Here is an 11,607-nt window from a genome sequence, read left to right as displayed (position 1 = left end):
CTTCCTTTTTATATATAACTCACTTTATTCATATAACAAGAACTGTTGGAAAGCCAAAAGTGATCAAGGCGGCACTAGACCTGCCTCCTGGGCAGCTGTGGCCTGGGTGCCCTGTATTGCTGAACTTGGCAAATTTCCATTTCCCCTCCCTTGGCTGCTGAAATTGACAGGCTTATTAATGGGAAAACTGCAACTTTGGTTAGATCAGAGTGGGGGAACATGCAGCTCTGTGGCTGTTGTTGGGATACCAAGTCCCATCATCCCTGACCACTAACTATCCTAGCTGGGGCTGATGGGAGTTGGAGTCCAGCAGCAGCTGGAAGGCCACATGTTCCCCACTACAGGGTGATAAACTGTAGCTGGAATAACTCTTAGAAGATCGGGCTGTACCTTTTCATAAAGAATCTGGTAGCTCCCATGGAATCTTGGACATTGCTTTGAAAGCTATGAAGATTCTATCCCTTATGGAGAAGAAAACCTTGGGCAGGGGAGTTCAATTATCAGAAACGTTTAAGCTTGGCTGGCACGATGTACTTGGAGCCTCAAGTGGTACATCTGTTGCCGCCCTTCGCTCCAATATTGTAAGAATACTGTTCCAAAGCTGGAACAAGCCCTCTGAATTCTGCACACACCCTTTCCCAAAAATAAAGGCTATGATCCAGCACAGTGATGTGATACTTGCAACCTACAGATTTTTTTAAAAGAGACAAGTGCATATGCAACTGTACTAAATTGTGGCTAAGGGTATAAATCTGAAGATACATAATGCCACCTAATGTTTTTTTAATTCTAATGCATTCAGGGCAGGGAGCATGGAATACTGGGTCACTGGATGTTGGCTGGGTTTGCATTCATTCCCTCCCTATTCCTCAAATCTCATACCACACTTTTATACTGGGATAGCCAATGTAGTTACCCCTAGCAGTGGTTGGATCTCAATTCCCATCCGCCCCGGCCAGCATGGCCTTGGCTACCCCTGCTGCAAAGAGTACTTACTGTTCAGGGCGAAAGTGAGGTGGAGGAAAGAACACCTCAACATAGATGTGCTTCGTGTAATCAGCTGGGGGAGAGGATTCTGTTCTTGGCCTATTTTCTGTTTCAGAGCCCAGCTCAGCTACTCACCTCCGTTTCCCATTTGGAAAATGTTAGGTTGCTGTAGGATTGGACCGATACCCCTTTAAAGCAAGCGGAGTTGTTAACCCTTGAGATGTGCGTCTTGAGAAGTGGCGGAAGGCAGGAATGGGGAACCTGTGGCCCTCGAGACGATATTGGGCTGCAGCTCCCATCAGTCTCAGGCAGCCCAGCCCAATAGTCAGGAGTGATGGGAGATGCTGTCCAACAACCATCTGCAGAGACACTGGTTCCCTGGCCCTGGGTGTAAATGCTAACATAGCCTGCTAAATGGATTTCTTGGTGGGCATAGCCTGCTAAGTGGATTTCTCAGTAAATTCTAAAAAGCAGGTGATGATGCCTACTGTACTATGATAATCCAACTATAGGCATCTGTTCCAGGGAAATGGAGTGAGGAGAAGCTTCGGGAACGTCTTCAGAGTGTTCCTGGCCTACAGTCATAGCAGCTAATCGCCAAAGTTCACGGTGTACGTCTCTGCCGTAGTCATGGGGAAAGCGGTGCCTGTGGTCTCCTCCCAGGTCTCCTTCTCTGTTATGTCATCGGCTACTGTCTCCCACTCAGTCACAGTTTCTGTGTAGACTTCCGTTTCCCAGGTGGTGGCAGTTTCGGTAGTGGGCGGCTCTCGGCTCCAAGGCGGGAGCGTGGTGCTGCTGAACAAGAAGGGGACCTCTGTGGTTGGGAGCGTCGTGGGAGGAGCGCTCGTGGCGGCGTTGCGCAGGCGGTTGCGCATCTGCTGGCGCAGGCGAGCTCTCTGCCGCATTCTCATCCTCCAGCGCAGGCGCTCCCTTTGGGTCATGGGCCGCCCCCCCGGCACAGGTCTTCCGAGGGGCCTGTTCCCGTTCATGGCCATGATCTCTCGGATGCGCTTCCAGTTGGACCGCGACAGTATGAAGTTGCACTGGGTGGCTCCGATGTCGTAAAAGACGCTGCAGGTTTTGACGCTGGGGTTGTAGCCCTCCGCTCTGGCTGTGACGCGGTATTCGCCTGGGTTCAGGATACGCCAGTAGTCCCCACCGCTTGCTGAAACAGACAAAGACATGCAGCGTTTGATGATTCTGTACAGGAGAGGGATTTCCTAGTTCAGGGGTCAGGCGTATACTCTGGATGCAGAAAGGCTTAGGTTCAATCCCTGGCATCTCTAAAACCATCTCAAGTAGCAGATAAGGTCTTTCTGCCTGGGACCTTGGAGAACTGCTGCCAATCAGAGTTCGCGATACTGGGCTAAAAGACAAATGGCCAGGCCTGGTTGATGGTAGGTTTCTGTGCTCCCATAGGATAGTTTTGGCGTTTCCATCTTCCCATGCAGGCAGATAGTGGGGAAAGAGATCCTATAGCAGGGGTGGAAACCTGTGGCCTTCCAAATCCTATTGGACTTCGGTTTCCCTAAGTCCCACCTACAGTGAGGGGGAGGGGAGTATTTGATCCCCTGCTAAATTTGCCCGTTTGCCCTCTGATGAAGAAATGACCAGTTCATAATTTTAATGGTAGGTTCATTGTAATTGGGAGAGATGGAATAACAACAGGAAAACCCCCAGAAACTCAGAAGAAAAAAGTCAGAGATTGATGTGCATTATAGTGAGTGAAATAAGTATTTGATTCCTTTGCAAAAGGTGACTTAGGTGTCCTGTCCCCTTAGCAGAAAAACACCCAGAAAGCATAATATGTCCCCTGCCATGTTTGATGGTGTTCTTGGGGTCGTAGGCAGCATTCCTCCAAACACAGCGAGTTGAGTTGATGCCAAAGAACTGAATTTTGGTCTCATCTGACCACAACACTTTCACCCATTTCTCTGGGTCATTCAGAATCAAATACTTATTTCACTCATTATAATACACATCAATCTCTGACTTTTGTCTTCTGGGTTTCTGGGGGGTTTCCTGTTGTTATTCCGTCTCTCACAGCTGCAATAAACCTACCATTAAAATTATGGACTGGTCATTTCTTCGTCAGAGGGCAAACGGGCAAAATTTAGAAGGGGATCAAATACTTCTCCCCCTCACTGTAGCATGACCAACAGTCAGGAGTTATTGTAATGCAACAATATCTCCAAGGCAGCAAGGTCTTTGGGCATTTAAAATGGAGAAAGTCACGTAATAAGGTTTAGCAGGCTGTAAGCTAAGAGTCCTGCACACAAAACACGTTCTTCATGAACGAACCTGCGTTTTGAAGTGGGTGGGTGGCTGGCAGGAGGTATTTGGCAGAGGCAGGAATAATTTTAAAGCGGGCTTTGTTCCTGATGTTTTGTCAACGCTAAGGCCAAGGTATGCCAAGTGTTCTACAACAGGGGTGGGGGTCCCTTTTGAGTCTACTAGTTGCATATGCGTAAGTCACAGGAATAGTTTGGCCAGGGCCCACATGTGCTCAGGCCAAGAATTCGCAGCACAAGCAGCCGTGGTGAACAAAAACACACCTGCAAGTCTCTTGAGCTTTGCAAAGCGGTTGTGCCAGTGATTTAGAAACTGGAGAAAGCTGAACTGGATTCTTTCTCTGGTTCCCCATGTTCAGCCCTCTTCCTTTCCCAGTTACTGGGATGTCGGGCATCTATAGGTTTGCTGGCTGGACTGTAGGCCAGTTAATGTATGGAAGATCCATCTACCTATTTTCTATTCATTACAAGGTGGCTGCACATCCCTACCTTCAGCATTGCAGACATACCTGTTTGCACATCATGGTTGATCCCCACAACAGAGATGGAGGCATTTGCAATGGGGTCTCCCTGCTGGTCTGTCACCGTCCCCTTAAGGCCCCGATGTATCTGCAAGGAGGAGGAGATTTCAGGCAGCAGGATTATTTTCAAGTCCCTTATATGTTTTCTAAAACAACAAATTGCAAGGCTGCTTACAGAAGTCCATATCCCCGTAAAATGAACCATCCTTACAATTTTTTAAAATGTATGCCTTTTTTAAAAAATCAGCATTAAAAGAAGGAAAATCCAGAACCTATTTTGAAAGAGCAAAAACCCACCAAAAAGCTTTGGGATTTTCATCTGGCACCTGAAACATACCTGTTTGTTTCATCTGGCATCTGGGCCAGCACCTGGCACCTGTGTTTCCATAGTTAGAGTGCCTCAAAAGAAAGGGTCTGTCCTTGTCAGCCCCCTATGGAGCAGGGCGTTCACAGACTATCTCAGTATATGAGCAAGGCAATATTCCTTCAGGTAAACTGCTCCTAGACCGCTTAGGACAAGGTAGCTGCCAAAATGCTGCCTGGGACTGCAACTCCCATCATCTCTCACCATCTGAAACCCACAGGTTCCCCACCTTTGCTTTAGGGCTTGGACCTTACCTGTTCCATGAATGTCAGCAATGATTCCTTGTTGTTTTCCCACTCCTGTGGCAATTCACTTTCATGGGGGAACTTGTCGCACCCTGGGTAGATGGACAGCTCCAGGCAGTTGGTGTGGAGGTAGCTGAAATCATTCATGGCTGCAAGGACAGATGGAAGAGGATATATTTCCGAGATGTGGTGACAGCCATTAGCTTAGGTGGTTGTAAAGAGGGGATTAGGTAGCTGTAAAGAGGCGCTCTATGCGGCCTAGGACCCATGTACCTATGGGACCGCCTCTCTGGTATGCCCTGCAGAGGACCTTAAGGTCCACAAATGACAACATTCTGGAGGTCCCAAGTCACAAGGTGGTTAGGTTGGTCTCAACTAGGGCCAGGGCCTTTTCAGTACCGGCCCCACCTTGGTGGAATGCTCTGTCACAAGAGACTAGGGCCCTGCGGGGCTTGACATCTTTCCGCAGGGCCTACAAGACAGAGCTGTTCCACCTGGCCTTTGGTTTGGACTCAGTCTGACCCTTACGTTTCCCTCCCCTTATGGTTTTGACTTTTAAAATGAGGCTGCATTTTAAATTGCATTTTAACCTGTATTTTAAATTGTGGGTTTTTTTCCTTTTTCTTTTTTTTTCCTTATTATGTTTTTACTGAAATTTTATTGATGTTAGCCGCCCTGAGCCCGGCTCTGGCAGAGGAGGGCAGGGTATAAATAAAATTATTATTATTATTATTATTATTATTATTATTATTATTATTAAAAGGTAAAGGGGACCCCTGACCATTAGGTCCAGTCGTGACCAACTCTGGGGTTGCAGTGCTCATCTCACTTTATTGGCCAAGGGAGCCAGCGTACAGCTTCCGGGTCATGTGGCCAGCATGACTAAGCCGCTTCTGGCGAACAAGAGCAGCACACGAAAATGCCATTTACCTTCCCGCCGGAGCGGTACCTATTTATCTACTTGCACTTTGATGTGCTTTCGAACTGCTAGGTTGGCAGGAGCAGGGACCGAGCAACGGGAGCTCACCCCGTCGCGGGGATTTGAACTGCCGACCTTCTGATTGGCAAGTTCAAGGCTCTGTGGTATTATTATTTGTTGTGGTCTATTAACGGCAACTAGACTGATGGATGGACCCTCTGGGTTCAGAAAACCATACCCCTGAATGCCAGCTGTTTGGGGCGAAGAGTGGAAGAGAGCCGTAGCCTTTGGACTTCCTAGAAGCAGCTGACTCATCACTGTAGGAAGCAAGATACCAAATGAGACGGACATTTGCTGTGATCCAGCCAGCTTTGTGACTGAATAGATCAGCATTCCCCAACGTGGTGCCCCCTAGACATTTTGTGGTCCAGGAGGCTCTGAACTGAGACAGGCATGGAACAGCTAGAAAAATCTAGCCCAAAAAAAGTAGAACTTGACCCTCCCTTGTGTCAGGGAATGAGAAAAGCCCGCTAAAGGCAGGACCATTGTTTGGCATTGGCAGAGAATGCAGAAGTTCCCATGTTGGGTTGCTGGCATCTTCAGCTGAACGGGATCCGCAACAAGTGCTGGGAAAGACCACGGCTGAGGGCCCAGGAAGAGCTGCTGCCAGCCAGAGTAGCCAACACCAGCTAGATGAACAAACGATCTAAGACTGTTTCCTTCTTACAGCTATTGCATCGCAGGGAATTACGCCAGGCTGACCCCATATTAAGAGTATGCATTCATTTCAAAAATGTATGTAACCCCAAAATACACCCTTATTCATTTTCATAATTAAAAAAAATGAGAATCCTTTTAGCAACATAGGCACATGAAGCTGCCTCTAACTCAGTACTGTCTACACTGACTGGCAGCAGCTGTCCAGGGTTTCGGACTGGTAACAAGCGAACCTGGGACCTTCTGCATCATGCAAAGCAGATTATCTTCCACTGAGCTATGGCCCTTGCCAGCCCATTCATTTCTCATAAAAGGGGTTCCTGATACTGACAGCAGATAATTGTACTGCATCGCTAAGCAAATTGATATATTCAGCGTTCTGTACAGAGGGGAGTGCTCTGAAAGGGGCGCAACATGAAAAACAGCTCCACAGGAAATGGTTAGAGGATTTCCCCTGCCCCATTTTTAGGTAAAGGTAAAGGGACCCCTGACCATTCGGTCCAGTCATGGACGACTCTGGGGTTGCAGCGCTCATCTTGCCTTATTGGCCAAGGGAGCCGGCGTACAGCTTCCGGGTCATGTGGCCAGCATGACTAAGCCGCTTCTGGCGAACCAAAGCAGCGCACAGAAACGCTGTTTACCTTCCCCCCGGAGCAGTACCTATTTATCTACTTGCACTTTGACGTGCTTTCAAACTGCTAGGTTGGCAGGAGCAGGGACTAAACAACGGGAGCTCAGCCCGTCGCGGGGATTCGAACCGCCAACCTTCTGATCAGCAAGTGCTAGGCTCTGTGGTTTAACCCACAGCGCCACCCGCGTCCCCATGCCCCATTTTTAATTGCTTATAAAACAGAGAACCTTACATGGCTTGGCTTTCGTTAAAAAAACACCTGAAAATGATGTGCCATTTGGCTGGAAAACGCCAAAGTTACAGGCACCAGAGGACAAGCTGGTTTCTACTGTGAAGCGAAATGAGACACTAATGAATGGGAAATAAGAGGAAACATTTCTAAGTGCGCATCCCTATCCTGCACATTCTTACCATCCTCAGTGACTCAGATTATGCCCATAGGTTGTCTCCATTCATCCAGAGCTATTCCGCCTGGCTTTCAATTTGAACTTAGCCTGATCTTTTATTCCCCTTCCTTCCCTCCCCTTTTTATGAAGATTATCCGCTCTGGGATCCCACAGCTAATTCTCCCCTGGTCTCCTCGCTGGCCCAAATAGGACTAATTTAGCCAGCTAGCCCTGGTGATAATCTAATGTTTATTGGATGGATTTTCTCCCTAAGTTGATTTTTGAATTCTGAATTTATTGTTATTCCCATTTTATCCTGTATTTTATGCTGTTTTTTGTTGCATCAATTAAGTGTTTTAAATTTGTTTCTAGCAGCCCTGAGCCTGGTTTTCTGAACCAAGAAGGGTGGGGTATAAATTATTATTATTATTGTTGTTGTTGTTGTTGTTGTTGTTGTTGTTGTTGTTAGCTGGGTAAGAGGGGCATGTGTCCAAGTTCTGGTGGAATTGTTTGTTCTTTTGCCTGCTGATGTAAATAAAACACTGATTAGATAGAAAGAACAGTGTGTGGACTTTTCCCTTCTCACATGGAAGCAACTGCTGCTAGCTCTGCTACTGCCTGGAAGAAGTTTTGCACAGAGGAAATGTGCCGGACAGGCAGCAACTCCTAGATGATGATGATGATCCCACCTCTCCCCCATTCTTCAACACTTACTGCCCACCCGAGGGTGCCACTTGGCGCCATTGACGATCCCCATCCCGTTGGTCATATCCTGAGAATGGCAACCTCCCCGGAAGGTATCGGTCATGCTGAGGTGGGCCGAAGCATAGGAAATGGCCAGCCAGCGGAAGATGGCGTGGTCCGGGGTCTCCCTGGTTTCCGGGTTCTCCTCTTCGTAATCATCCAGCACTGGAGGTGCCACTTCATTCTCGTTGACAGGGCGAGCCATGTCATAGGGATAGGAGACGAGCTTCTCCCCACCGTGGAAGTTGGCGCCAAGGACAAAAGGGTTCTTTTCCATCCAGGCCATGATGGCTTTGACCTCCACTGCCATCTAGAGAAGGGAGAAAGGAGAGGGAGAAAAGGGAGACCACACAGGACAGGGGTGAAGGGCGGTAAGTCAAAGTGCGGCCAACAGGCACAGAAATTCGTAGCTCAGGGGCAAAGCACATATTCTGCATGCAGAAGACAACCACAGGTTCAAGCCCTGCCACCTACTATTTTATTTTAGTTTTAGTTTCTTATTTATACTTTTCAAGTTTATACATTCCATTCGTTTCGCAATCAATTTGACGTTCCAAATTTTGACTTTCTTCCCCCTCTTTCTGTGGTCCCTTAAATTTATTTCTTAATATCTTCTGCATATCCAAACTGACTTAATTTGCTCATTTAATTATCTACTGTAAATATATACTCTTATAAAAACTGCAGGTTATTATACTAATCCTGCTAATGCTCTTATGTGTTTACAATTTATCTGTAAATATCCAATAAACCATTTCCATTCTTTTATAAAAAGCTTGTTATCTTGATTTCTTATTCTTCTGGTAAGTTTCACAATTTCTGCATATTCCATAAGTTTTTGTATCCATTCTTCCATTACTGGGACTTCTGCTTCTTTCCACTTTGGGGCAAGTAACATTGCGTGGACAGGCGGAGTCCCCAGATCCCGCGCGGTCCCCCCCGTCATGTGGAATAACGACTCAAGACAACGTGCTATGGGATTAAATTGGCCACAACTTTATTAAATTTCAAATGTGGGTAGACTTTGGCTCAGGCATTGGGCGTTCTCCCTCCCCAGTCCCCAGCCGGGGACCTAGGGAGCATCAGGGTTATCCAGTGTGTGTGGGGGGGATGGGCCGGTTCTGGAGAACATATGTTCAAGCAGAGATAGCCGCCCCCGTTACGCCGCCGCCGCAGGGGAGAGCAATGACGACCTTTCGGCGTACGGTCAAAGCCTCCCTTCAGAAACCCCTTTAACGGGGAACCCTGGTATCGCCGCTGCAAAGAGGAAGATGGACTAAAGGATTCCGCCCAAGGCCTGATACCGCCAAAGTTGTGACGTTTTGCTACGGGAAAGGCGAAACCTGCCAATGCAGGGAAATTCCTTTCTGGCCCTTTAACAGTGACCTTAACGTAGCAGCGCCCGCATACCTGTGAAGAAAAGTTAACCTGCGAAACCTGTGAAGAAAAGTTAACCTGCAAAATAAGACATTAACTGAGGGTGGGTAGGGCGGGAGAAGCTCTGGAGCCAAGTGAGGATTCCCAGGTAAGATCCTCCCTCTATTGTGTGGGCAGGTAATCCCTCCCCTACCTGGCCTGGTCTCCTTGGCAACGCTTCCCCCAGGTGGGATTGGACAACTGACTGAGGTAGGCGGAGACCTCCAGGTATCCCACCTGGGGGGAGGCAAAGCCAAGCCTATGCTGTTGGAGCCGCTCCAGATCTAGGGGCTGCATGCGTCCACGCAAAGGGCGCCCCCCGTTTTAGGCGGGGAGCGGTCATTCTTGCTGCAGTAGTAGCATACATTAATAAATTTCTATACAATTTAGGTGGTTCTGTCCCTACCATTAAAATAATCAAGTAGCAAAATCTTTTGTGATCACACCAAGACACAGCCAGTCAAAGGTAGCAATGTTCTTTATCTGTAGTTAAAGTACTGTTGTGCTGGGTATTATGGCTGTATCTCTGCTTTTATAATACTGTTTTATTGTTTTTAATGCAAATAAATAAATAAGCACTCACACACATAATCAAGCTGTGGCCCAGATGGGATAGGGATCAGGTCACTTCCTATTAATTAATTAATTTATTTGTTTGATTTGAAACCTGTCCTCCGGCAAGTTTCCAAGCAACTTGCAAAAAAGTTAAGATTTCAAAAAATTAAAGCAAAACAAGAACATTAACACATCCTAACATAAAAGCAGTGAGTAGAATTAAAGCAAGCACAATTTTTCAGTGAGCACTGTATTTTTACCCAAAGACTTTATTGTTGTTGTTGGAAGAACCAGTTCTAAGATTTTGTTGTTGCAGAAAGAAGAGGAATTTTAATTTTTGGCATGGCAGCTTTAATCGGAAGAACACGAGGCCGCTTACAGAACAGGGAAATTTCTGGCTTAAGCAACAACATCTGTGCTTCTTCCAAAAAAGTCTCAGTGCTCCAAACTCTGCCTGATCTGCCCAGCTCGGCCCACCAAAAAATTCCCCATGTCAAGGAACAGTGGTACCTCTGGATGCGAATGGGTGTGACGCATGCGTGTGACGTCATTTTGAGCATTTGTGCATGCGCGAGCGGCGAAACCCAGAAGTAACACGCTCCATTACTTCCAGGTCGCCGTAGAGCGTAACCTGAAAACGCTCAACCTGAAGCATATTCAACCCGAGGTATGACTGTAGTTGTTTTCCATATATATATATATGTTTGCACATAGCACTAAAACGAACTTGGCACAAACAAGCAAACATTCTGCTACTATGCTGTGCTGAACAGAGCCATTGTTGGGCTTAGTGTGTCAACCCACGAGGGGCGTAGGAAGGGGGCTGGTGGGGATGTGGTCAGGGGCATAGGAAGGGGGGGATGTGGTCCACCCCGGGTGTAATCCTTGAGGGGGTGACAAAATGGCACACCGCGGGGGGGGGGTGGTACTTACCACAGAACCTGGCCTGCAGCACGCCCGAGCCACACGTCTCTGCTGGGAGTGATGCGGTGGCTCAGGGCCCAATCCTGCCCAAAACAGCAGCGTGGGGCTTGCGTCCGCCAGACGGACTCCGTGGGCAACTTGCTGGGGTGCCCCCATGGGCGGCTCGCCCCTCCCCCACTGCTCTGGTTGCCGGAGCAACTAGGTACACCCCTGCACCACACCCCAGGCTCGTGGCTTAGTTCTCTCCAGATGAACCATGAGCTGTTAACCCAAGTTCCCCCAAATGTATCCATTTGCTAAGTAAGCCAGTGCAATGCCTTTGAAGACCAATTCAATAAATAAAAACCAACACTGGGGAACATTTATTTTTTCATTTTCTGTTGCATGAGATTTTTCAACTGTTCTTATATGTTCTGTCAATGCTGGTTTCAAATCTGAAATCGATTTTCGTGTACATGCTATAGTTATCTTTCAATTTCCGACTTTTGCCAATATGTCATATTGACACTGGGGATAAGTGGACACTGACACGTTGATCTACCCTAACCACATGGTAATTATTGTTCATATTCAATGCTATATAAGACACTTACATTTATACTCATATTGTACTACTTTGGCTATGTGTTTAATAAAATATTGAATTCTTGCACTGTGAAAAACAAAGATTATGGTGAAAAACATGTATTGCAAAAAAAACCCCTGGAGCTTACAGAACAAAACCAACTTCAGATATGAAATCAGCACGTTGAAATTAGGTTAGAACAACTGCAGGTGTCAATACAACAAAAATTTTGTTTCCCAGTGCAATCCACCAAGGGGGAGTAAAAGGTAAAGGTAAAGGGACCCCTGATCATTAGGTCCAGTCATGGCCGACTCTGGGGTTGCAGCGCTCATCTTGCTTTAT

General features: G+C 47.2%; 1 protein-coding gene across 4 annotated transcripts in view; it reads right to left on the bottom strand.

Annotated features, from left to right (window-relative positions):
* Position 1: 1 nt before the first annotated feature.
* The window catches only part of AEBP1 (AE binding protein 1), a 50,445-nt gene continuing 38,839 nt past the window's right edge, over positions 2-11,607 (bottom strand). For all 4 annotated transcript variants that reach the window (XM_079954938.1, XM_079954939.1, XM_079954940.1 and 1 more), the window contains exons 19-22: positions 7,776-8,115; positions 4,418-4,557; positions 3,788-3,887; positions 2-2,152 (exon numbers count right to left, since the gene is read on the bottom strand). In XM_079954938.1, coding sequence (XP_079811064.1) covers positions 1,578-2,152; positions 3,788-3,887; positions 4,418-4,557; positions 7,776-8,115 — 1,155 coding nt within the window. In that variant the 3' untranslated portion in view covers positions 2-1,577. The remainder of the gene's footprint in view (positions 2,153-3,787; positions 3,888-4,417; positions 4,558-7,775; positions 8,116-11,607) is intronic.

The sequence above is a fragment of the Podarcis cretensis genome, assembly GCF_951804945.1.
Source record: "Podarcis cretensis genome assembly, chromosome: 15".
Lineage (NCBI taxonomy): Eukaryota > Metazoa > Chordata > Lepidosauria > Squamata > Lacertidae > Podarcis > Podarcis cretensis.
Note: the sequence above shows the minus strand (reverse complement) of the source record. Positions and strands in the feature narration are given on the sequence as shown.